The sequence below is a fragment of the Trachemys scripta genome, chromosome 7 (assembly GCF_013100865.1).
Source record: "Trachemys scripta elegans isolate TJP31775 chromosome 7, CAS_Tse_1.0, whole genome shotgun sequence".
Lineage (NCBI taxonomy): Eukaryota > Metazoa > Chordata > Testudines > Emydidae > Trachemys > Trachemys scripta.
Genome location: NC_048304.1, coordinates 33,651,527 through 33,676,777, shown reverse-complemented (window position 1 = coordinate 33,676,777; position 25,251 = coordinate 33,651,527). Strand labels below are relative to the sequence as shown.

At 57.0% G+C, this 25,251-nt stretch overlaps 2 protein-coding genes and 1 pseudogene across 4 annotated transcripts; 2 read left to right on the top strand and 1 right to left on the bottom strand.

The window, feature by feature from the left end:
- The first annotated feature begins 76 nt into the window (after positions 1-76).
- LOC117879782 (dapper homolog 2-like) lies at positions 77-12,463 on the top strand. 2 transcript variants are annotated; one of them, XM_034775079.1, is made up of 4 exons: positions 77-1,157; positions 8,257-8,551; positions 8,811-9,062; positions 10,538-12,463. In XM_034775079.1, exons 1-4 carry the CDS (start codon positions 969-971, stop codon positions 11,848-11,850), a joined length of 2,049 nt encoding a protein of 682 aa, XP_034630970.1. In that variant the 5' UTR covers positions 77-968; the 3' UTR covers positions 11,851-12,463. The 2 variants fall into 2 exon arrangements, with proteins under 2 accessions (XP_034630970.1, XP_034630969.1); XM_034775078.1 differs by having other exon boundaries at positions 8,254-8,551.
- Positions 6,322-7,044, top strand: LOC117879786 (annotated as a pseudogene).
- Positions 12,464-16,109: 3,646 nt separating the features above from the next.
- TTC9C (tetratricopeptide repeat domain 9C) lies at positions 16,110-18,926 on the bottom strand. Of its 2 annotated transcripts, XR_004646645.1 has the most exons (5): positions 18,626-18,926; positions 17,835-18,090; positions 17,258-17,440; positions 16,522-16,691; positions 16,110-16,480 (listed from the first exon to the last, which is right to left on the bottom strand). XR_004646645.1 is itself a non-coding variant. In XM_034777559.1 (4 exons), the coding sequence occupies exons 1-4, from the start codon at positions 18,635-18,637 to the stop codon at positions 16,597-16,599; spliced, it is 546 nt and encodes a 181-aa protein (XP_034633450.1). In that variant the 5' UTR covers positions 18,638-18,925; the 3' UTR covers positions 16,110-16,596. The 2 variants fall into 2 exon arrangements, 1 of the variants encoding a protein (XP_034633450.1); XM_034777559.1 differs by having other exon boundaries at positions 16,110-16,691; positions 18,626-18,925.
- Between the last annotated feature and the right edge of the window lie 6,325 nt (positions 18,927-25,251).

The following is a 25,251-nucleotide window of genomic DNA, read 5'->3' as shown; positions in this document are numbered from 1 at the left end:
GACTCCCAGTCACTCCCAAGCCCCCCCCCCCCCAGCCGGCCAAGGTGGGGGCCGGGCCCGGGGCTGCTATGGGAGGTGTCGCTGGTCCGGGGCATGGGGAAGTGACCTGTCCCCAAGGGAGCTGGGGCTATATTTGGGGGAGAATCTGCCCCTCACTGGGGGAAGGATTTGGGGACATTGGCCCCTCGCAGGATTTGGATGGCATTTCACCCTCCCATGGGGTAATGGGGGCCTGTGCCCCCTATGCTGTATTCTGGGGGGTGCAGTGGGGTTATTTTACCCCTCGGGGTGTGTCTGCGGGTATTTGCCCCATAGTGCATTTGAGGGAGGGTCTAATGGGTTTTTGGCCCCCTGGTGCACGGGGGGGGGAGGGGATACAGGATTTACCGTCTACTCCCCCTTTGATCCTCACTTCGTTCTACGAAATGTTTTGCCCGGGTCGGACCCAATCAGGAGCCCGGGGCCTTTGGCCCCGCCCCCACGTGACTCTTTCAAAACCAGCCCCTTTGTTTGAGCTGCTGTGTGTGCTGAAAGTCCCTGGCAAGAGGAGCCGGTGGCGGCTTCTGGGGGTTGCCTCTGTGCGTCCAGCTCCCCGATGGTGCATGCAATTTATCATCCCCCAGCCTACTCCCGGTGCATGCGACTTACCAGCACCCCTGCTGCCGGTGGATGTAATTTACTCTCCCACCCATCCTGCCCCCTGCATGCAATATACCCCCCTCCCGGCATCCTGCTCCTGCTTACGGTGCACACTTCCCTCTGCAGCTGCTGTACCCGGTGAGTCCTGGTTGCTGCACCTCCTTCCTCGCCCAGTCGATCCTGCCCCTGGTGCATACACTGCCCCCAGTTCTATTTTTTTCCTATTCCCGGTGTATGTACCTCCCCAGGAGCTGCGCCCCCAGTCCCTTCCCCGGTGCAAGCCCCCACCCCCACCCCGCTGATCCGTGTCGCTTGCCCCGGCGGTCCTCATGGCCCGCAGAGCTGTGCCGCCCTCCCTCTGGTCCGGGAGCGACCGAGTGCGGATCGGGGAGCGGCTTCAGGCCAGCCTGGCCGGGATCCTGGAGCTGGGACTGCTGAGAGAAACGCAGAAGGGAACCGTGGAGAGCGCCCTGGGCATCGGGGACCCGGCGGGGGCTGTCCCAGGGGGACAGCGACAGGTGAGAGTTGGCGGGGGGGGCGGCGGGAATGCATGGGCCAGGGAAGGGATTGTTGGGTTTAGTATGCGGGGTGGGGTGGTGCTGGTGGCCTGTGATATACAGGAGATTACATGATCTGGCCTTAAACTCTGTGACTCAGCGGGAGGGGCTGATTATGGGGGAGGGAAGAGTACAGGGGGCCAAGGAAGTGGAGCATGGGTAGCTGGGGTACAAGTAGGGGAACTTGAGCTAAGTGTATGGGATGGGGGCACAGGCAGGGTGTGTGGGGTACTGGGATATGGAAAGCTAAGGGGATGGGGATGGCTCTGGGTTAGGAGTGGGGTGTCGGGGAGGAACATGGGAGCTGGAGTAGGAATAAGGGGGGAAGCTATGGTTGGTGTAACTATGGTGTGATTGGAGGTGTGATGGTGCAGGACTGGGGGTGTGATATGTAGGCGGAGGCATGAGTGAGGGGGCAAAGGGATATGCTGGAAGGGAAGGGGCAATGGTTGCTGTGACCATGGGGAGGTTGGTTGCAGGGTTAGGGTCCAGGGGAGTTCTGGGGGCACAGGATACAAGTGGGGGAGCTGGAGGGCTCCCGGGCTTTGAGCAGGCTGGCATCCCCAGGACTCTGCCCTGGGATAGTGTGTGCCCCAGTTGGAGAAAAAAATTCTTTTTGCAGCAAGCAAGCCAGGAAAGCTCCCCAAATGCAACAACTTTCAGTCTGTGGAACAGCCCTGGGGGCTGCCAGCCCGGACCCAAGCTGTGCCTCTCCAGCCCTATGCCCTGCCTCTGGGAGTGGCTCAGATGGTTTAAGGGAAGGCACAAGAAACTCCAGTGTGGAGGACTATATTCTGCCCATGAGGAACCCCCTGCTCCCTTAGGGGCTGGGTTGTGCCCTGAGGCTGAAAAGTCTGCATCCCTTATAGCCTCTTCTCCTGTCTGACATACCTGGACATGTTTCCATTATCCACAGATGTGTCAAGCCCTTTTGTGAATCCTGCTAGGCTCTTGTCCCCAGTCATAGCTTGTGGCAGTGAGTTCCACAGACTAATTCAGTGCTTGTTTCCTTTCTTTGGTGTTAAATGTATTGCCTCTTTAATTTCACTCAATGTCTCTTTGTTCCTGCATCAACTTTGGGGGTAAATGGAGTCCCCAGTCTGCCTTCTCTATGCCAGTTACTATTTTGTGTAACTCTCTGATGTCCCTTATCTGAACTAAACAGCCCCAGTCTCTTCCAACTTTCCTTAGACTGAAGTCTCTACCTGTCTTCTAATTCTGGTTTGTATTTGCACCCCTCCCAATTCCACTTCCTCCTTTTTGTGGATAAAGTTTATGTAGAATGTGGCATGTGGAGGAGTTGGTAGGTTCATAGCCTGATGCTGGACAGCTTGTTTTGTGAGTTGTTTCTTATAAATTCTCTTTAGCCACTGCTTGAATGCAGCCACGTCTGGTGTGGGCTGGTGCAGCTTATCGAACAGCACATTGCAATGCTGCTCAACAGCTTAGGAGAGGAAGGAAAAGAGAATCCATGATCCCTCTTAGACTGTCTCGTCATATAGGATGTATGCAGTGTTGTAGTCATATTGGTCCTAGGACATTAGAGAGACCAGGTGGGGGAGGTAATATCTTTTATTGGACCAACTTCTCTTGGTGAGAGAGACAAGCTCTTCTTCAGGTCTGGAAAACATACTCAGAGTGTCACTACTAAGTACAAGGTGGAACAGATTGTTTAGCGTAAGTAGTTACATATTTCAAGGCACCATTCAAGGTGAAGTGGCCTGTTAATGACTTATGCTAAACAATCTGTTCATTCTTGTATTTAGCGGTGACACTCTGAGGCCATGTCTACACTACAGAATTATAGAGCTACCACAAGTAATTACTTCGCTTGTGTGTGTCTATGCCAGGGGTCGGCAACCTACGGCACGTGTGCCAAAAGCGGCACGTGAGCCGATTTTTACTGGCACACTGCTGCCAGCCGGGGTCCCAGCCACCGGCCCCCTCAGCCCCCTGCCTGCCTGGGTGAACGGAATCCTAGGCTGGCAGTGGGCTGAGTGGGACTGATGGCCAGGACCCCGGCTGGCTTTGTGGGGCCGGCAGACGGAACTCCAGACCATCAGCTGGCTGAGCCGCTCAGCCCGCCACCTGTCTGGGGTTCCGTCTGCCGGCCCCACAAAGCCAGCTGCTGGTGTAGGGTTCTGGCCGCCGGCCCCTTGCCAGCTGGGGTCCCGGCCCAGCTCAACTCGCTGCTGGCCTGAATGGATGGAACTCCAGGCCGGCAGCGGGCTGAGCGGTTTAGTGCTCTGCTGGCCTGGGGTTCCATCTGCCGCCTGTGCTGCCGGTCTGGGGTCCCGGCTGCCAGCCCCGCTCATCCCGCTGCCGGCCTGGGTGAACGGAAACCCAAGCTGGCAGCGGGCTGAGCGGGGCTGATGGCCAGGACCCCAGCTGGCAGGAGCCGGTGACCGGAACTCCAGACCGTCAGCTGGCTGAGCCACTCAGCCTGTCTCGGGTTCCGGACGCCGGCCCCGCTCAGCCAGCTGCTGGCCTGGGTGAACGGAACCCCAGCCGGTAGTAGGCTGAGCGGGGCCAGGACCCCGGCTGCCAGGAGCTGGCAGACAGAACCCCAGACTGGCGGCAGGCTGAGCCGCTCAGCCTGCTGCCGGTCTGGGGTTCCGGCTACCGGCCCCTTGCCAGTGGGGTCTCGGCCCCATTCAGCCCACTGCTGGCCTGGATGGACAGAACCCTGAGCCGGCAGTGGCTGAGCGGGGCGGGTGGCCGGGACCCCAGCTGGCAGGGGCCTGCGGACAAAACCTCAGACCAGCAGTGCGGGTCGCAGACGGAACCCGAGACCGGCAGCGCGCTGAGCCGTTCAGCCCACTGCCAGTCTGGGGTTCTGTCAGGAGCCCCTGTAAATGTAAAATTTATTTTGGCATGGGAAACCTTAAATTACTGAAGACTTGGCACGCCACTTCTCAAAGGTTGCCGACCCCTGGTCTATGCTTTGCGCTTTGTGTCTGTGGTGCATGTTCTCCCCAGGAGCGCTTGTATCGTTTATACTGTCAGCGTGGGGCCGCTCCTGAAAGCCAGTAACAGTTGACATGAGCAGCACAATGCCTACGCTGACACTGCGTCGACTGACTACATCGACCGTGACTCTACGCCGCTCGTGGAGGTGGAGTTTTTAATTCAGCATAGTGGGGCAGTTACATTGGCAGGAGTGAAATTTAAGTATAGACACTTCTATAGTTAGGTTGACATAAGCTGCCTTGCCTCAACCTAACTCTGTAATGAAGACCAGACCTGAGTACGTTTCCCAGACCTGAGGAAGAGCTCAGTGTAGCTTGAAAGCTTGTAACTCTCCCCAGTGGAAGTTGGTTCAATAGAAGATATTACCTCACCCATCTTGTCTCTTGTCATATAGGAGGCAGCGTTTTGTGCCTCCCTCATCTGCCCTGTGCCACAGGACCTAACTAAGGGGTGGTGTGTGCTCTGCCGTACTGGGGCTGCGCTGTTTGCGTTTCTCAGCATGCTTTGTCTGGAATGGATGTGCCCTCTGTTTGTACAGTCAAAGCCCCAGGACAGGGGAGTTGGAGCCTTGTGGGGCTTCAGGGGAATTCTTGGCATCTCTTCTGACTCTGTTTGTCCTGAGGCTGGGAGCTGAGCTGCAGGGAGGGGGATTCAGGCCTAGGCTGCTGACCTGGCCTTGGCAGGTTGGTCTCTGTGGATTTGGCTTGCAGGGAGGTGGGCGTTGGCTGGCCAGGCCCTGTGTGTATTAGAGGAAACAAACCACCTGTTGTTTACAGTGCTCACTTGCTTCCTGCCTGGCTATCCTCCCAGCTCAGCTCTGCGCTGGCGTGGGCAGTGCCAGCTTCTCTGTCGGAACCGGAGTCTTCTCCTAATAAAAAACGGGGGAAACGTCAACTAGCCAGTTCCAGTGTAAACTAACCCTGGGACAGGCAGCAGGCTCCTCCCTCCATCCCTGCCCTGCACACCTGGCATGCAGGGGGAGGGGAAATAGGGGAGAGCTGCCCCAGGGCAGCCTGGCTGGTGCATGCCTGCTCATGCATAGTAATGCACACAGCTGTGCCTATACTGGGGGGAAGAGGATATCTGAATAGCTGGGAGTCAGTGTCCTCCCAGGGACAGCAGTGAGGCCAGACCTGGCTTTCAGGACCAGCTTGGCTTAAGGCCAGCAGAGGCTTTGAATAACCAAATGGGTTGGGTGGAGGCATTGAGTCAGGGGCAGGTGGCAGAAATATTAGTGTGGTCTGGCCGTTCTCCAAGGTGAATGGTGCATGTGTGGACCCTCCATGCACACCCTGGGCACCCCAGCAAGCCCCTGCCTGCACACCCCTCCCCCCGAACCTTGAAATCTTGTACATGCCCCCTCCGCTCTGCCTGTGTGGAGCATGTGTCTCTCTCTGCTTCAGTAGGTAAGATGGAGGCAGGGGAGGGCTCACACAAAGGCAACAGCTGCCCGGCCTGGGAGGGATGGAGCTGAGCTGAAAGGCAGAAAGGGGCCTCTGGGCTCATGTTTCACTCCTGCCGCCAGCTTGGCTCTGGGGCCCTCCCCCCTCTTCCTCACAGGCTTCCCTAGCCTGGCTGTTAGTGGGACTTGGGGGAAGTCCCATTCCTTCCCACCCCCCACCCCCACGCAGGAGAAGCCAGGCATGTGGGACAGTAGGGATGATGCTATGGCGCATGCTCCCTAATGGAACAGGTCACTGTGGCTGGTGCTGGGGGCCATGGGGCAAGGCCTGGGTGTATCTGGGGCCATAGGCTGGGGTGGGTTGGAGGGAGCAGCACCTGTTTTCCACTGTGATTTCCCCCTCACCACCATATTGCCTCACTGTTTTTTTACCCTCTTGAACCCCAGAGTCCAATAAAACCTGAGCCAGCCCCTCCTCTTGGGGGGAAGCCACGGGGCCCCCCCAGCTCCACGTCAGCCAGGATACAGATCTGCAAACATCTCCGGGTTAAGAATGACAGGGCCAGCCTCCTCCCCCGCCCATGGAGGAAGGGGGATGGATGGGAGGTTGAGGTAAAGTGCAGGGAGCTGGGGAAGGTTGTGATCTTATCAGTACTTCTAATCACCAGCCTGGGGTCAAGGTGCATCATCCCTTGGCCTCCTGAACTCCTCACCTGGCTGTGGCTGCTGCTGCTTCCCAGTTCCTGGGGTGGGCAGGGAGGCCCCTGCCTTCCAGCTCTCGGGCTTACTGTTACCGCCACGATGTTGATGCCCAAGAAGAACCGGATTGCTATCTACGAACTCCTTTTTAAGGAGGGAGTGATGGTGGCCAAGAAAGATGTTCACATGCCTAATCACCCAGAGCTGGCAGACAAGAATGTGCCCAACCTCCATGTCATGAAAGCCTAGGGTGACCAGACAGCAAGTGTGAAAAATCGGGATGGGGGTGGGGGGTAATAGGAGCCTATATAAGAAAAAGACCCCAAAATCGGGATTGTCCCTATAAAATCGGGACATCTGGTCACCCTATGAAAGCCATGCAGTCACTGAAATCACGTGGCTACGTGAAGGAGCAGTTTGCTTGGAGGCACTTTTACTGATATCTGACCAATGAGGGTATCCAGTATTTGCATGATTATCTTCATCTACCCCCTGAAATTGTGCCTGCCACCCTGCCCCGTAGCCGCCCTGAGACTGGCAGACTGCAGCCCAAAGATCTGGAAGGTGAACGCCCTGCACGTCTTACTCGGGGAGAGGCCGACAGAGATACCTACAGATGCAGTAATGCTCCACTTGGTGCTGACAAAAGGGCTGAGGCTGGTGCAGGAGGAGCTACTGAATTCCAATTTAGAGGTGGATTCGGTCGTGGACGTGGTCAGCCTCCTCAGTAGAATTCTCTGATCATGTTTTTGTGTATAATAAAATAGGTGAAAATCTAAAAAAAAAAAAAAAGAAAAGAAAAAAAGTGCTGTCCGGCGGGGAGAGAGCTAAGACACTCTGTGCTGGGGGTACAGTGGCCAAGCTGTATGCCACCCCCACACCTGGGGGGAGATTGGGAGCAGCTTGCCCTCCCTTAGCTTCCCATCCATTGGAGATGCCTCCGGGCTGTTTCCCAGCTAGGGATATGTCTAAAGCTGCTGCAGGGGGGAACATCTGCATAGGTGGAGGAAGCCTTGCCTAGTGGGTTGAGCACGTGGCTGTGTGCAGGACTCCTGGGTTCCCTTCTCAGCACTGCTGCTTGGTCTGTGCCACCTGGGGCAGGTTCTGTCTCTGCCTGTCACTGTAAGGGAGGCTGATGCTGCCTGACACCCCTGGGAGCTGTGGGGGCTAATGGGCAGGGTGCTCTGAGCCTGGAAAGCGCCAACAGTAGCTTTGCAGAGCTCACTCAGCAGTGGGCTCCCTTCTCCCTTGGGCAGCTGCTCTGGGGCAGGGCCGGGCTCCTGGCTCATTGGGGCACTGGAGCCTAGACATGCCACACAAGCTGCAGCTTAGAATTGGTTTAAAACCCAATAGGGCTAAACCGACACCGCACGTGTGTGCGGACGCAGGAAACTGGTTCTGTCCCTTCAGCCTGCTCCTGTAAATGTGCCTTCAGCAGTGACACCATGCTGAGCCAAGTTTGAATCAACGGGAGGCCATGCCTGCAGCACCGATCGGTACCTCAACGCCTTAGTTCAACCTGTGCAACTCCCTGTGTGGACCAGAGCTTACTGGAGTGCAGTGCCAGCACAAAGGGGGAAAAAGGGCCTGCTCTCCAGGGGGGAGGAAGGGTCCTCTGCAGTGATGGGGCGGGGGGTGATCTCGGAAGGGTTCCGGGAGTCTCTGTGGTGCCCAGAACAGTGATTGAAGGGAGCCCCCTCAATGGGGGAGGGTTCTCTGTGTGATGGGGGCCCTGATCTTGCTCAGGTAGCGGGGTCTATTCAGTGCCCAGCAGGCCGGGAGGAGGGAGTCTGGGGTAGAGTTGGGGGCCTGTGCAGTGCCCAGTGCCATGGAGGAGGCCCAGTCGTAGTTGGGGCTGTGCTCTGCCAAGCTCCTTGCAGAGACACAGAGCTGGGGCTGGCCCTGGATGCCAGGGCCCTGAGTGGCTGGTGGATTTGGTGGCTGCTGGCATCTCTCTGACTAACCCTGTTCATGCTTCTGCCACAGCAGGGATGGGGCAGTCTGGGGGCTAAGGAACCACTGCCCCCAGCTAAGCTGGACCGGAGCAAGTCTGAGGACCTGCTGGGCATCCCTGAGAAGCCATGTGTCTCCTACTGTTCCTCTGAGGGCATCGATGTGGGACGCCAAGCCGGGAACAGGGACAGCAGAACGACAGCGACGAGCCTGGCCTTGAGAACCACCGGCTCCAGCGAGCAGCTGCTGCTCCCCAAGAGGCCCAGGGCACAGACAGAGCTTAGCTTCACTGCACCAGAGACCTCAGAGGCCGACTCCAGGCCCAGCTCAGGTATGTCCAGCAGGGGTTGGGCCCTGGCAACCAGGAGCGACAAGGCACCAGGGCCTGCTCAACCTGGGTGGAGTGTGATGCGAGCAGAGGCTTCGAGCTGGGCCATATACCTTGTCAGGATCATCCTCCACAACCCAGAGTCCTTGGGACTTGTTAGTGGGGGACTCGGCAGGAGGAGAGACCCATCCTGTTTGGGGCTGGCGGGGGGGAGAGATAAGGACAACCGGTCCCCTGCAATGAACCTCTCCTCTTGCCCCAGGGTTCTACGAGACCAGCGAGATGGGCTCCCTGTCCAACTCCTCCACGTCCATGCACAGCGAGTGCCCAGGAGGCTCGCACTGCAGCGTCGGTTCCCTCTCCCACCTCCCAGGCCTACGGGACAGTGGCTGTTCACGGCCACGCTCCACTGACGAGGCCACCGTCCGGCTTCTCGACCTCCGGCTGCAGCGGGTAATGGGACCCAATGCTCCCAGCAGCCCCCATGCTGCTGCCAGGAGACCAGTCTCAACAGGTAAGAAGTTGAGGGCCAGCTCAGGGTGCGGAGCCCTGCTGCCAGCCAGTAGGATCCTGGGAGTAACAAGGTGGGAGCATGACCCTGAACCTGGCGGGGGGAGCTGACTGATTCTAACTTCCCCATTCCCACAGGGGCTCTGGACACCCTGCCAGGTGCCGTTGATGCCCCCAGACCCATGGCAGGGTCAGTGCAGGACTGTCCCATACTGCCCGTTCTCTGATTTTCTGCATCCCAGGCAGGGGTGGGGCCTGCCTGCTCCCCACTGCCTCACAGATACTCCAGGAGCATTGCGCTGAGTTGTCACAGATCTCAAGACCAGGAAAGTGCTGGACAGCCTGGCCCAGGGACTCCTGTATGTAGCTTGCCACTCATGGCTGAGCTAGAGCATGCCTACAAGGCCTGGTCTGCACTAGAAGGCCTCAGCGGTGTAAAACCCCACCCCCTAACCAGTGTAGCTCGCCCCAGTGCAGCTGCAGTTATACCAGCATAAAGGTGCTGTACCCCAGGAGAGTTTATTCCAGGAACAGCTAAACCAGGTCAGTGTAACCACATCCCCACTGGGGAAGGGATGCTCTATGCTTTCACTACACCAGTGTGGCTACAGTGAACAAGGCCTTAGAATCCTGGGCTTAATTTACAGCCCCCACCCCATGTCCCACTCTCCCTTGTGATGGGAAATCAACCATCTCCCTGGGTCTGTTCAATGGCTCATCACTCTCCCTTTTAACAATGTGCTTTCCATCTGGTCCGAGGCCAGGTCTGTCGCTGCCGGTGTAGCTATCCCCATAGGCTGTCCCTGTGTACTACACCAGCAAAACACGCTGAGCGTGGCTGCACCGTAGACTGACAAAACGGCTCTTGTCCCGCAGCACCAGCGAGATCTACCACTACCCCTTTTGCCAGTAGTTTATTCCAGCCCCACCGAGCGCACACAGCTCTACTGGCAAAAGGCCTTTTTTGGATGGCAAAACTGCAGCTATGCTTGGGCTTTTGCTGGCACAGCTATGTTGAGTGAAAGATGATTTTTTTCACCCTTCTCCCTGACAGAGCTGTGCTGGCAAAAGCCATAGTATAGACACAATTATATCAGCTAAAAAGGCCTCTTGCTGGGGAAACTGGTCTAAGCTGCACCTCCACTAGGAGGAACTGCTGGGGTAGCTATGCCTGTTTATCTGTACCAGCTGACCCCTCCTAGTGGGGACAAGGCCCTGGTCTCAAGGCAGGTTTTCAGCCCTCGACTTGTTCTCCTAGCTCTCCTCTCAACCTGCATTGTTGCCCGGGGATCCCTGCCAGTGCCCATGGTCACCCCTAGGTCACCACTTAGCCAGCTGTGTCCAGCTCAGATACTGGGTCCAGTTTGGTACAGCCAAGCCCCATGTCATGCCAGGAATATTGGCCCAGGCACCTGGTGTCCCCTGCCAGGGCAGAGCCCGTCTCTGATCCGGGGTGCCTGCTGTCTACTCTCTCCACAGGGGACCTAGAGTTCCTGCTGAGCCTGGGTGAGCTCTCTCCAGCCTTCCCTCAGCTCCTACAGTACAAGTGCGACCTGGTGTCCCGCAGCACCAGCGAGATCTACCACTACCCCAGCCCGCTGCATGCCGTGGCCTTGCAGAGCCCACTCTTTACCAGTGGCCTGTCCCGAGGCCCATCCCAGGAGGACCTCAGCGAGCGGGCAGCCATCCCCACTGTGCAGGAGGGCTCTCCCCAGAGTGGGACAGCCCCCTCAGAGGAGCAGCGCCAGGTCCAGCTGGACCGTTACATCGCCAAGCTGGTGCTGAGGTACAGGTGTCGGTCGGCAGCTAGCCGCACAGAGCCTGGCTACCTGGCAGGGCACCAGAAGAGCCAGTCCATGTCATCGGTCTGTGGCTCCCCGCTGGGAGCTGGGCCGCTCCCCGGCTGGAAAATCCGCAGGCGCATTTCTACCTGCTCCCACCTCCGCTCTCCAGAGGGGCCCGACAGCTCCCAGGCCCTGGACAGCCCAGGGGGCCGGGGCTCCACCGCCTCCTCTGTGGGGTCCAGCGAGCGTTCAATGGGGTTGCTCCTGGAGCAGCTCTCGCTGTGCCAGGAGCAGCCAGAGGGAGCCGGCTGGGCCGAGGCCTTGTCCTGTCATCCCCATGTGGTCAGGGTCAAGGCCTCCTCCAGGAAGGCCCTTGGCACTGAGCGGGAGCGGCTGTACAAGGGCAAGCATGCCTCGCGGGAGTTGGTGAAGGCAGGCGAGGGTGCGGAGCGCAGCTGGCTCAGCCCGCGGGAGCTGCTTCGCAGGATCAGCCTCCGGCGCAGGCCAGCTCTCCGGGCAGAGGGCGGGAGTCGCTGCAGCTCAGAGGTGAACGTCCGCACGCCGAGGCCTGTGTATCGCTGCAGCTCCCAGCACTGCCTGGAGCCCCCGGGCAGACACAAGTGGGCATCTGTCCTGGAGATCTCCAGCCAGGCTCTGGGGAGGCCGAAAGCCGAGCCCTTCCCCCCACCAAGCCGCCAGTTGGCCTTCTCCACAGACTCCTGTTTCCCTGATGGCAGCCAGCTGGAGCTGCAGCCACAGCGGGCTGAGGGCAGCAGTGCCTCCAGCCTCAGTGAGGTGGATGCTGTCAGCCTGAATGGGGATTGGCGACTGCGGCAACTGGGCCCACCCAGGGCCCGCCCGCTCCATGCCTCTGCCACACTGGATTCCAACAACCTGGCCATGGCCAGCTTCAAACTACACAGGACCCGCTCCTTCAAGGAGCTGAAGAGGATGGTGAGCCGTTCCCTCAGGCCTCTGGCTCCCAAGGCCAGCGGAGCCTCCAAGTGACCTCCTCTGGCTGCAGGCTGCTCCCAAAAACCCTGTGGCAAAACTCCCAGCTAGCCCCATCCTTTGGGGGGGGGGACCCCGTTTACTGGGACTGCCTCCTCCCCACAGTCTCTTCACCGTCCCCTCTTCATGTCTCTTCTCTGTGGTAGACAGCTGACTGGAATTGGCAGGGCCTGGTGCTTCACCCACCCTGATCGCCGACAAGTTGGGGAGAGGATTTAGAAGCAGCCCCTGCCCAACGCTGGCAGAGCTGCAGTGACAAGGCTGGCACAGGGGCACCCTCTCCCTACAGTACGGACAGGCCAGAGCAGCCTTCTCCCTGAGAGGCAGGAAGCTTGAAATGGCCCCCCAACTTCTAAGGGTGGGATGGGGCAGGAGTCACACTGGGCTCTAGGGACTGTATCTGGGCCCCTAGTGTGGGCTTGAAATCAAATGTTCAACAGGTACCATAGGCCCCTGCGTCTCCCATAACCTAGGTGTGTCTAGGTGCTGTTGTCTGCCCAGCTGCAGCAGGCAGGCATTCTGTGTAGGAGGAGCTGCCTGGGTCTGGCTGCACCAAGGAGCCTCATTGCTGGTGTCAATTCTAAGTGAAAAAATAAAAAGAAAAAATGAATGTGAAGGATTTGGAGGGTGTTTTAGAAACTGGGGGCGGGGGGGGGGGTGTCTGCTGGCCTGGGAAGGGCAGCGCCCCACTCGTGTTAAATGCTGGCCAAGAAGGCAGCGGGTGCTCTCTCTCTCTGTCCATGCATAGGCTGTTTTATGAGCATGGGTGCTCACATGCAATCCTTCCCTGGCTGTTACAGCCAAGCCCTGCATTTTGTTAGCTGCTGTGGCCTTAGCCTTGGGTGGGGGTGCAACCCAGTCGGCTGTTGGCAAAATCCCTGTGCACTCCCTACCTTAATGCCCCCAGCTTACCAGGGGAGAGAGGATAGGATCCTTGCTGTTGTTGGGAGGACTTACCCTAAGGGCAGCATTTAGAATAAGTCCAGGCAGCACCTGTGGAATGGCAGCAGGGGGCTGTGAACTGGACCCCCTGCTCTATTTCATGCTGCTGCTGCTTGTCAGATGCTGCTTGTATTAACCCCATGCCAGCTGCCTCCATGCTAATAACTCCCCCTCAGAGCCCAGCACTTGTCCCTGGAGCTGGGAGGAAACCCCAGCTGTAAGGTGCTTCTCTAGGTGAAATTCAGTAGCCTCAACCTGTGCCATCACATGGGGTTTATCAGGTGTGTGGGCCCAGGGGCTGGCCTGCACAAGAGAGACCTTCCACTGCTTTCTCACAGGCTCCTTGCACCCATGGCTTGGCCTTCCTGGCCCTTGCTTCATCACTCCTGCTGGTGCCCTGCTGGCTTGTGCATTAATTCTGAGCTTAGGAGGGAGAGGAGAAAGACCCACCAACAGTAGTGCTGCCCTCCCTGAACCTCTCACCTGCACATCCCCTGCTTGGGGAGGGGTTGGCTGTTGCTCTTGGAGAAAAGGGAATAAGCAAGGGGGATAGTAAAGGGTGGCCCCATTACTGCATGAGGTAGAGTCACAGACTGTTTAAGGCCACAGCAGGCAACTGGATCATCAGGCAGAGGCACCAACTCGAGCAGTTCACTGCATTGAATCCAATACCTCTTGACTAAAGCATCTTCCAGACAGGCTGTCTGAGAGTCTGGAAACCTCAGGAGATGGGGGAATCTACCCCCTACTTGGGAGTTGTTCCAATGGTAAATCACCCTCCCTAGGAAAAATGTGGCCCTTAATCAAGTCACCTCTTTACTAAACAGAGCGAGCACCGTCAGTTTCTCTGGGTTAGGCACTTCTCTCGCCCTCAAATAGAGTCTGTGGCTCTTCCCTGTATGCTGGCCAAGGCCCTGCTTAAAATGTGTATCACAAAACTGGATGCAGGATTCTGGGATCAGTCTCCCCAAGGCCACAGCTAGGCAGCTTGTTGGGCGTATAGAGGAGAGGAGCGTGGCCTTTCTGAGATATTGTGTAATGACCTGCTGGGCTCTGCTACAGCTGCAATACCTTTTCCCCCATTTCCTGGGGCTGCAGGGTGCTGGAAAGAGGCATCCACTTCTCCAGTCAGTTATTTATTTCTCCTGCATGAGCCTTGCCCTGTTCTGCACGCCACCACACAGAGGAAGGAGAGAACTTGGCCCTGGCATGAGCCATGGCACCTGCTTCACAGTGGCACAGCCAGCAAGGGCAGGAGAATCGCTTACCTGCTCAGGAAGGGAACTAGGAATGTCCCAGGCTTGGGTTTGGCCAGGGCAGACGGAGCACAGCGCATGTAGGGACTGGGCTGTGCAATGGCTGACCTACAATGCAGAGGCCTTGGCTACATACAAACTGGTTGAATTAAAGTGCAGCAAGACCCTGGGTGGAGTGCTCTTGGCAGCTCCTAATCTGCTTCAGCTGCACTGAAACTGGAGTGTCCACATGGAGCTCTGCAGCTGTTCAAGTGAACCAGTCTTCACTGGTGTCGCCCTCTGTGCAGACAGGCCCCCTTGGCCCCAAACCCTGATCAAGAGAGGCCGTGCCCCCGTAGCTTGGCTGCCAGGGACCTCGGACCCATTCTGCCCCCGTTCCCACCCCAGCCCCTGCTCCTGTCCCCTCTTCTGCCCCAGCCACCGATCCTGGATCGTTGTCAGGCAATCCCACAGCTTTATCTAGCCCCTGGGAGCCCGGGCTTCACATTACCTGGCCATGACCCCAGTCACAGCCTCACATCCCTGTGCTCTTATCTCCCTGGGGCAGATGCCAAGACACGGGGTGGTGGAGCAGGTCCCTGCTCCTGGCTGGGTTGGATCAGCTTGTCACCTGCACTTCCTACCTGGAGTGAATCCCTGGATCTTCCCTCCTGTCCCTCTGGGGCTGACTCCAGCAGGCCAGGCGGAGGGGCTGCTGCACCAGGCACGCTAGTGGAGGAGGCTAAGCCCAGCTCTCAGGACAGGACAGAGGTGGCTGGGGGTCACCCTCTAGGATGGAGCAACGCCATGCACTGGCCTCACCTTAGTACTCTTTAGCCTGGGGCTGAGAATCTGGGGCAGCACCAGCAGTTTGCTGGTGACTTGGTGTTTGCACATTGCAGGGAGAGGAGGGACAAGAGCAAGGGGGGAGCTGAGAAGAATCAACAGTCCCATTTCCCAGCTGTCGGCAGCCTGGGGGGAGCTGTTTGCTTAAGCAGCAGGGAGGAGCCAGGGCGTGTGGATGGCAGGAATGAAGGATGTTTGCTAGGATGGGAGGGCTAGGGGAGGAGGAGTCAGGCTTGTTGCAGGACCTGACAAAACTGAGCCCTTGGGAAAGAAGCCATGAGCCCCCCAGAGCAGATCTCCCACCTGGCTGCTTGGAATGAGCCAGACAGTGTAGGCTCCAGGCCCAGCTCTGCTATGAGCAGCCAAAATGTCAGAACCTGAAATGCAGCTGCCCCCAGGGCCGGCTCTACTGTTTTTGCCACGCCAAGCAGCGTGGGGGCAGTCAGTGTGCTGTTAGGCCGGCACAACGCGCTGGCGGCAATTCGGCGACAGCTTCTGTCTTCAGCTGGGAGACAGACGCTGCCGAATTGCTGCCGCAGGCAGCTGAACATAGAAGCTGCCGCCAGATTGTTGCCGCCGCCACGGAAACGTGCCTGCCGCCCTAACGGCCCACGGACTGCCCCCAATGTCTGCGGCGGCAATTCGGCGCGCTGCTTGGGGCGGCAAAAACACACGGACTGCCGCCCCAAGCACCTGCTTGGAATGCTGGTGCCTGGAGCCGGCCCTGGCTGCCCCCACCCCTCATTTCTATCTGAACAGCTGTCTTTGGGGCCTCAGGGGAGCATAGCGTGGGAAGGGTATGATGCACCTCTGCAGTGGGGGGCATAGTGCAGGCACCAGTGCAGCGTGTGCCCTGTCAATGGGATAAGCCACCTCCCTGCACAGTCCCAGTCTAATCCAGGCCCCCCTGCAGCGTGCGTAAAGCATGCAGTCACTGCATGAGCCCCAGTGCTGCAGGCAGCTGGCTGCAGACAGGGTGAGGAAAGTGGAAATTACTTGTTTGTAAGGGCCAGAGGGGGCCAGGGTCCCAGGTGGGGGGAAGTCATGTGGCTCAGGATGCCAGGCTCAGCTCAGACGCCTTACGATAAAAATGACCCAGCTACGATCACTATGGAAATGAGACCAATAGCAGCAGAGCAGGGGGTTAACTTCCCTGAAACAGCCCCCTGCTCCCCAAGTGCTCCCTCTGAAGGAGAGCCCAGGCAGGGAAGGGACAGACACACACACAGTGCAGGGAGACAGGTCACTTTATGAAGAGGGCCAGCAGGGTGACACAGCTAATGATCCAGCCCACGTTCCCTGTCTGTGGCCCCACAACCATGGGGTGGTTGAGCCTGTGCAGTTGTGACTCTGGGAATGCCCAGGCCCTTGGGAGCAACAGAGAGGACACTGGTCCTCAGACAAGAGAAAGGGGAGCAGTCCAAGCAGGTCCTAGCCACCAGCCTGGGGTTTCCTCTCTAGCAATCCAGGTCCCAACTGACCTTATGGGTCCTAGGCCATCAATGGAAAGCCAGACATATCCCCGTTACCCTGGTGTTATGTCAGTGGGGGTGTCCCTGTGGCCTGGCAGTCTGTCCAGGAAAGGGGAGTGCATCCACGTGGCCCTGGAGTTCTGTCCAGGAAGGGGGAGTGCATCCACGTGGCCCTGGAGTTCTGTCCAGGAAAGGGGGGTGCATCCATGTGGCCCTGGTGGTATCTGGTTGGGGGAGCCTTGATTTCGCTAGCTGAACATCCCCATGTAGAGCTGCTTCTCCTTCTGGTGGTAGGTGCTGAGCTGGGACTCTGTCAGCTGCAGGTACCGCTTGACGTTGGCGTCTCCATGGAGTAGAGGAGAAAGACAGGACAGGCCAAGGCGTGAGCTGAATGCCCAAACTCATCCCCTCCCCTTACGCCCTGTTCCCACAATTTGAAGTGTTAAACTAGCCTCCTCCTGTGCCCTGATCTAACTCCCAGTACTCCCTACGCCAGCATCCTCCGCCAGCACAAAGCCAGGCACCTGCTGCTAATGCCCATGCAGCTGAAGAGCTGCTCCCTGCCCCAGAGGTGTCCACCCTGCCCACCCACAGATATATCACCACTACGCTCTCCTCACGCCCAGACGTTTACCTGCTGCCAATGCTACTGCAGACGACAGCTGTCCCCCGCCCCCAAGAAATGTCCCTGCTGCCTAGCCCCGAGAGGTGTCTGCCACCAGTGCTGTTGTAGCTGGGTAGCTGTCCTGCTGCCCCTTCCCCCACTGCCCTTCGGCTTGGGGTCACCCTCGGGATGGGGTGCAGCAGGACAGCTCCCCGCTGCGTGGAGACAGGGCCCTGATTCTTCCCAATCAAGGGTGACCCGCCCAGTCCCCCCCACTCCATGAGCAACCCTGCCCCAGCTCTCACCTCGGGGCTGGCTGCATGAGGCCGCCATGAGATAGTGCCGGGCCTGGTCATAGTCCCGCAGGTGGTAGGCGGCCACGCCAGCGCGGTACAGGGCCTTGGGGTTCTCAGGCTGCCTCTCCAACACCTTGAGGCTGTACTCCTTCACCCGCTCATAGTTCACTGGCTCCATGTGGAGCAAGCAGGCTGGGGGGGTGGAAGGAACAGCACCAGTGAGATGGAGCAAGGGGGCAGGGAGTGTCACTGCTGTAACAGCACAGTGGCATCACTACCACGAGACTGGCACGCACAGATGGAAATGGTGGTGGCAGATCCACGGCTCAAGTGGCTCATGGCGTGGAAGGAGATGGCGGTGGATGTGGCACCCAGGGGGCTGAATAGCCCATGGAGGGCGGGGGGTGGGGTGGTGGCAGTGCCAACCAGAGGATGAAGGAGCCCACAAGCAGGGCATGGTGGGGGAGGGTGCACGGCAGGGTGTCACGAAGGGGGAGGGTGCACTGCGATGTCACTGGGGAGCTGGGACACCCGTGGGGGACACAGTGGTGATGTCACAAGAAAGCAGCCACCCTCCATCCCTCACCAGCCAGGTTGTTGTAGCAGTCGGTCTGGGTGCCGTGCAGTGCCCTCTCCTGTTCAGGTGTCACTGGCGGCTGCTCGCGCCCGAAGGCCTGCAGGGGAGAGGGTACACTGGGGTCCAGCCCTCGCAACTGCAGCAGTGCCCGGTGGTAGCGGCTCACGGCATCTCTGAAGCGCCCCTCCTTGTAGCACCGGTTCCCGTCCTCTTTGAATATCTGGGCCTGCTGGAGCCGCTGGTCCATGGCCTCCCCTGAAGAGCCCTGCACAGAGAGATGCAGTTGCAAACAGACTCTTCCCAGGAGACATCGGGTCTTCCCAAACTGACCCACCTGCCCAAACACCACATCCTCTCCATGTACCTGGCTCTGGGGAGGGGGAGCAGCTAGAACCATACACCGCACGGAGGAGGTGTGCGTGGGCCAGGGTCTCCCAGGAAAGCAGGGCCAAGTGTCCAGTGCCCTGGGGTGTTTAATGATCACAGGTAATAAGTAGGGCTCAACTCCATGGGGAGGGGCCCTCTCCTGTCCTCCTCAGTCCAGGACTCTGCTCTATAGGGAGGGCACAGGGTTTGCTGCCAGCTAGGGGGATGCATGGGGCTTAGAGCTATAGGGAGGGTGCATGGTGTAGGTCTCAGTGTAATAGAAGGGGGCTGTTGGAGAAGGGGCTCGGTGCTCGAGGGGGGTGCATGGAGCTGCACCGTTTGGGGGGCGCAGCACCACATGGGGCACGGAGCTATGGAAGGGCTGCGGGACTCCGCGTCCTGTCTCGGGGCAAGGGCCGCGCTGCGGCTGGTACCTGCGCAGCCATCCGGGCAGCCGCTCCGGGGCCCCGGACGCAGAGTCCAATCCGATGCCGCCTCTCTCAGCAGCCGCGGCCGAGCTCCATGCTGCTTCCTGCCCGGCCCAGGAAGCGCGACCGGCCGCGCTGGGCAGGGAGATCAGACACCATGTGACTGGGCGCCGCGCAGGGCCGGGGAGCCAGGCCCCTGGCAGCAGCCTTCTCTGCCCCAAGAGCTGGGCGGGGCTGGCTGGTGCCATGGCCGGGGGCTGCCTTGGGCGTGCTGGGGCGAGGCTCCCCCAGTCTCTCCCGCTCCTGCGCTGTGACGCTGTCCGGCCTCAGCCGCTCGGGGGCGCTCACATCCCGCGGTGGGGAGTCGGGCAGACCGCAGCCTTTGCCTGCAGGGAGCCGCCGCCCCAAACGCCAGGAGCGACTCCACTGGTGCAAGGGCTGCGGGACTCCTGTGCCACCAGCAGGCACCTCATCCCAGCGGGGAGCGTGCAGAAGGGCTGTGACTCTGGGTGTACCCCCTACTGCCAACCTCCAAGGAGGGTGTTCTGGGATCTCTGGCCGAGTTGTAAGAGGAGGCGCTCGGACTGGGGCCCCTTGACTACGGACTGGCAGGGGGGGCTGCTGGCAGGGCGCCTCAACTTAGAGTGCTCTTCCCTGACCTTGGTCCCCCTCCACCGGCACGGAGTGACCTTCTGGGGATGCAACAAAGACCGTTTCCACCCCCAGGTGTTTGGGGAAGGCTGTGGGTTGGAGAAGTTTTGGATTAAATGATCTATGCTCCATCCCCATACATATCTGTCCCTCTATCCAGCCATCTGTCCGTTTTATACAGCTGCCCATCACCCTGGTATCTGAGCACCTTCCAGGTAAAATCAATAGCAGTAGCAAAGTCCCTAGTAGGCTTCATGGAATCTCTGGCATTCACCGTTTTGGGGGCAAAACTTCTGTTAGTTGATGTGTGGAGGCAGGAACAGCTGTCTTCTCTTCTATGGTATACTGACTCCACCTAAGGGATTGTCCATACAGAGAGCTTTGTGAATCTAAATAAATAGAGAATGATACTGTATTGTAATGACTGGCAGGAACTTCTCTGGAATAGTGTGCTCATTTCTGATCATCCCCATCCCCAAAGAGAGCAGAAACAGAAAATGTCCAGAGAATGGAAATAAAACAGTAATTATTAGGGATGTGCAGAAATTTCTGTAGGGACGTTTAGAGAGGAGACGAATAAGAAGGCCAGGTCTATGCTACAGACCTATATCAGTATAATTATGTTGCTCAGGGGTATGTGAAAAATCCATGCCATCCTAACCTCTGGTGTAGACAGCTCTACGTCAACGGGAAAGCTTCCCCCTTTGACATAGCTACTGCCTCTCAGGGAGGTGGATTAACTATGTCCACTTCTCCCATCAGCGTACTAGCGTCTTCACTAAAGGGTGAAGACAAGCCCGAAGTGAACTGCTAGAGGTATATACAGTAATTAATGGCACAGATAAGATTATTTTACCTTTGTGTATGATCCAAAGACAGGGAGTTGCCTCATGAAATTAAAAGGCAACACATTTATAAATGATACAAAGGGAGATTTTTTTTTAAATGCAATGTATAGTTAACCTAAGGAACTCCATGCTACATTATATTAGTGATGTGGCCTAGTGGATAGAGCACTTGCCTGGGACTTGAGCAACCTGGGTTTTATTCCTGGCTCTCCCACTGGCTGGTGTTGATTACCTTGGGTAAGCCACTTTCCTTCTCTGTGCCTCAATTCCCATAGCTGTAAAATGGGGATAGTGATACTGATCTCCTTTGAAATGTGCTTTGAGGACTACTGATGAAAAGTGCTAAGTATTATTGTAAGAAAGATATACTTGTATGAATAAGAGCATAGGTGGTTTTATTAGGATCAACATCCAAAAAGGAGATAAAGGGCATGGCTACACTTGCAGATGTAGAGCGCTTTGAGTTAAACCAGTCTTCAGAGAGCGCAGTAGGGAAAGCGCTGCAGTCTGTCCACACTGACAGCTGCAAGCATGGTCACATTTGTGGCACTTGCAGCGGCATTGGGAGCAATGCATTATGGGCAGCTATCCCACAGAGCACCTCTTCCCATTCTGGCGCTGTGGCTTGTGGGAAGAGGGTGGGGCATTCTGGGTCCTGTCCCAATGCCCCGTGATGCATCGGTTCGCATCCCAGCAATTAGGGTTACCATACGTCCGGTTTTTCCCAGACATGTCCGGCTTTTCGGCACTCAAACCCCAGTCCGGGCGGAACTGCCAAAAAGCCGAACATGTCTGGGAAAATGCCGGCCAGGCACTTCCCCTCCCGCGGCGGCTCAGCTCCTCCCCTGACTCTTCGGCTCTGTTTAAGAGCTGAGCTGCCCGAGCGCTATGGGCTTCAGGCAGCCCCCTTGCCTCCGGACCCCAGCCACCGGCCGGGCACTTCCCCTCCCTCAGTGGCGGCACTCCGGCCCCCCTTTTTTTTTTTTTTTTTTTTGCTTGGGGCAGCAAAAAATCTGGAGCCAGCCCTGTTTGTACTGCACGCTCTGTTTTCCCTTTTGGTCTGCGGGAATGGAGCCCGAACTGCTGAGGAATATGCTGACTAGTCTCGCCAGCACTTCACGTTTGGCAGTCGAGCTACTCCTGAAGATCCAAACTGACAGCGAGGACTCCAACGATGATATAGACTCGAGTAATGCATACAATACGAGATTGCTTGTGGCATTCACCGACATGCTTACCACCCTGGAACGCCGCTTTTGGGCTCGAGAAACAAGCACTGAGTGGTGGGATCACATCATCGTGCAAGTCTGGGATGATGAGCAGTGGCTGCAGAACTTTCGGATGAGAAAAGCCACTTTCATGGAACTGTGTGAGGAGCCCACCCTAATCCTGCGGCACAAGGACACAAGATTGAGAGCTGCCCTGACAGTGGAGAAGCGGGTGGCTATTGCAATCTGGAAGCTGGCAACTCTAGACAGCTATTGATCGGTCGCTAACCAGTTTGGAGTGGGAAAGTCGACCGTTGGAATCATGTTGATGCAAGTTTGCAGGGCCATTAATCGCATCCTGCTCAGAAGAGCTTTGACTCTGGGTAACGTGCATGACATTGTTGCTGGCTTTGCACAAATGGGTTTCCCTAACTGTGGAGGGGCGATAGATGGGACGCATATTCCAATTCTGGCACCAGCCCACCTAGCCTCCAAGTACGTTAATTGGAAGGGGTATTTCTCTATGGTTCTCTAGGTGCTTGTGGATCACCGTGGGCATTTCATTGACATTAACGCAGGCTGTCCTGGAAAAGTGCATGATGCATGCATCATTCGGAACACTGGCCTGTTCAGGAAGCTGCAAGCCGGGACTTTTTTCCCCAGACCAGAAGATCATTGTAGGAGAAGTTGAAATGCCCATTGTGATCCTAGGAGACCCCACTTACCCTTTAATGCCGTGGCTCATGAAACCCTACACAAGGAGCCTTGACAGCAGCAAGGAACGGTTCAACAACAGGCTGAGCCGATGCAGAATGACTGCGGCGTGTGCTTTTGGCCATTTAAAGGTCGCTGGCGCTCTCTGTATGGGAAGTTGGACCTGGCTGATAACAGTATCCCTGCGGTTATATCCGTGTGCTGTACCCTCCATAACATTTGTGAAGGGAAGGGTGAAAGATTCACTCAGGCATGGAACTCGGAGGGTCAACACATGGAGGCTGAATTTGAACAGCCAGAGAGCAGGGCTATTAAAGGGGCCCAGCGCAGGGCTGCAAGGATTAGGGATGCCTTGAGGGAGCAATTTGATGTAATGTTTGATGCCCTGCACGGGAGTGAAGTGCAGTGGTTCCATTGTTAGTAGGAATCTGTGTTCGCTACGCTGACTTGCAGTGCCTGTTGCTTTCCTGGGCTAAGGTATATTTTACTTTATGCAATAATAAAGAATGTTTTCAAAGCCAAAAAATCCATTTATTGAAAAGAAAATGCATTTATTGAAAAGAAACACAACTGCTTGGGAAACAGAAAGGACAAGGGGGTGAGGTGGGGAATGGTACAATCACAGATTTGCATATGTCCTGTTATCATACTCAGCCTTTCTGTCTGGAGTGCTGTGCAATGAGTGCTGCACGTCAGGATGGCTATACTGCATGGTGATGGGAGTTGAATGCAGAGGGTAAGGGTCGTAGTTTTCAGGGCTGGGTGGTGAAGCTACAGGTGTTGGAAGCAGCTGGTGGCGATAAGAACCTGGATGTTGGGGAAAGTGGGTTGGAGGTGACATGAGGGCACAAGGGAAAGAGTTTTGGGACAAGGGCTGCGGGGGGGGTGGGCGCGGTAGTGCTCCGCCTGCATGGCTACAAGCACCTGGATTGAGTATGCTTGGCGCTCCATGGTGCTTATCAATCGATCCGTGTTTTGCTGGCGGAGCTCCGCGCTTTTGTGCTGGTGCTCCTCATTCTGCTGGTGGATCCTCCTTGCACTCTCCCTCCACTCCTGCGCTTTTAGATTCTCGTTAAGGGACTGCTGCATGACTTCATGCAGCATGTCTTCTTTGCTTCTACGTGGCCTCTTCCTAATTCTTTGGAGTCTTTCAGCCGGTGATAACATGGATGGCTGAGATCTCAAGGTTGCATCTGTAAAAGCAAAATGCAACACTTAACAGAGGCAGCTTTGTTCACACCAGACAGAGCAATGATTCCCCCATACTTAAGGGTCAGCACAGTCTACACAATAGCATCATTTGCCCATCGCAAAGCAAGCAGACATAACCCATGGGAGCCCCAAAATGGTGAGTAAGCACAGGGTCAAGGAGGACTGATTGTTTCACGGCCGTACTGTCCTCTGGGTTTCTGTGCCTTGGGGAGAGCCAACAGCTGCAGGGGCCCCCTATATTGAACACTGTCCCCACATTTTCCACAGGGAAATGGAAAATATCTCGCTGCTGAGGGTGACCTGGGAAGGAAGGGAGCGTCTTCTACTACAATGCAGCTTCCGCCCTGGCCCATATGCAGCTTGCCTGTGTGCAGCAATGGTCCCCCCCCTCCCCTCACAGCACAGTGGTGCGGACATGTTAGCCTCACTGGGACAAGGACCACAGTGGCTCGGCTCTCCCAAGTAACCTGCACAAGCACATTGCCCAAGTTCTGGATGAGACCTTTGAAGAGATCACGGAGGCCGATTACCGCAATGTGAGAGAGCACATCAATGCCCTATTCCGCATCTAGGCATGCATGCAGCCTTAACCCTCCTAACCCCAAGAGCCCGCACTGAATAACTTCCTTCCCAAAATAAAAGCGGCTTACCGGGCACCTCCTCTGGTGTTTGTCCTTCCCCAAGCACTGGCCGCTGCGACTGGCTACCTTCCTCCTGGGTTGAGAACAACTCCTGGCTGCATGTATCTAGGGATGCTGGCATCCCTAGGTGTCTTCCTCCTCCTCAGCACCCTCGCTGCTGCTTTCCTCCTCCTCCTCTTCCCTTGTTGAACTGGGCTTTGAAGTGTCCATGGTGGTACTCGGAATGGAGGTGGGGTCACCCCCAGTATCGTGTCCTGCTCTTTGTAGAAATGTCAGGTCGGAGGGCAGCACTGGAGGAGCGGTGGTTTGCCTCACAGGCTTTGCGGTAGGCATTCCACAGCTCCTTCACTTTAACCCTGCACTGCAGTGCGTCCCGGTCATGGCCCCTTTCCATCATGTCCCTTGATATCTGCCTGAAGGTATTGTAATTCCTACGGCTGGAGTGCAGGTGGGACCGGACAGCTTCCTCCCCCCAAACACTGATGAGGTCCAGCACCTCACCATTGCTCCATACTGGGGATCGCCTGGCGCGTGGAGGCATGGTCACCTGGAAAGATTCGCTGAGGGCACTCCATGCCTGGCTGTGCAAACAGGAAGGGGATTTTCAAAATTCCCAGAGAATTTAAAGGGCGGGTGGTCACCTGAGGGCAGGGCAGTAGAGTTCAAAGTGATTAACAGAGTGGCTAGAACAGGCATTGTGGGACAGTTCTGGAGGCTGATCAGAGCGCATTAACAGACCAGGGCATCCACACTGGCACTGCGGCGCTCCAGCAGGAGCACATCTAACGTTATTCCACTCACCGAAGTGAATTACCAGGAGCGCTCTAGCTGCGGAGTCAGAGCGCTCTACATGCCTTGCCAGTGTGGACGCATCGTGAGTTAGAGCGCACGGGGCTGCTTTAATGTGCTCTAACACGCAAGTGTAGCCATGCCCAAAGTCTCTTATTTCAGGACAGAGAGCAGATATGAAGGCTAGTCAACACTACAGCGCCTATGTTGGGATAGCTATGCCAGTGTGGACGCAGCCTAGACTGACAGAAAGAGTTTTTTCATTGGTGTAGTAGGACCCTCACCCCCAATGATGTTAGCTATGCCAGCAGAAGCCCTCTGTTCTCAACATAGCTGCACCTATACCAGGGGGTTTGTCAGCATAGCTGTGTCAGCTTGGCTGGGGGCTGTTCACATCCTGACAGACATAGCTCTGCCCAATATAAGTTTTTTAAGTATAGGCCAGGTCAAAGTGACAGGTACTGGAAAGAAATCACTCTCCTGTGCTTTTTACTACACAGTCATCCGTGGGATTTTTACACCTTTCTCTAAAGCTACTGAGCTCTGGTGGAAACAGCACAGTGAACTAA

What these genes read in the sequence shown, in the direction of transcription:
- LOC117879782 (XM_034775078.1), top strand. Translation starts at nt 969, where the DNA reads ATGGCCCGCAGAGCTGTGCCGCCCTCCCTCTGGTCCGGGAGCGACCGA. An exon ending in TCCCAGGGGGACAGCGACAG is followed by an intron (nt 1,158 to 8,253) that starts GTGAGAGTTGGC and finishes CTTCTGCCACAG; the next exon opens with CAGGGATGGGGCAGTCTGGG. An exon ending in CAGGAGACCAGTCTCAACAG is followed by an intron (nt 9,063 to 10,537) that starts GTAAGAAGTTGA and finishes CTCTCTCCACAG; the next exon opens with GGGACCTAGAGTTCCTGCTG.
- TTC9C (XM_034777559.1), bottom strand. An exon ending in CTGCTACAACAACCTGGCTG is followed by an intron (nt 17,441 to 17,834) that starts GTGAGGGATGGA and finishes CCACCCCCCCAG; the next exon opens with CCTGCTTGCTCCACATGGAG. An exon ending in CTCATGCAGCCAGCCCCGAG is followed by an intron (nt 16,692 to 17,257) that starts GTGAGAGCTGGG and finishes TACTCCATGGAG; the next exon opens with ACGCCAACGTCAAGCGGTAC.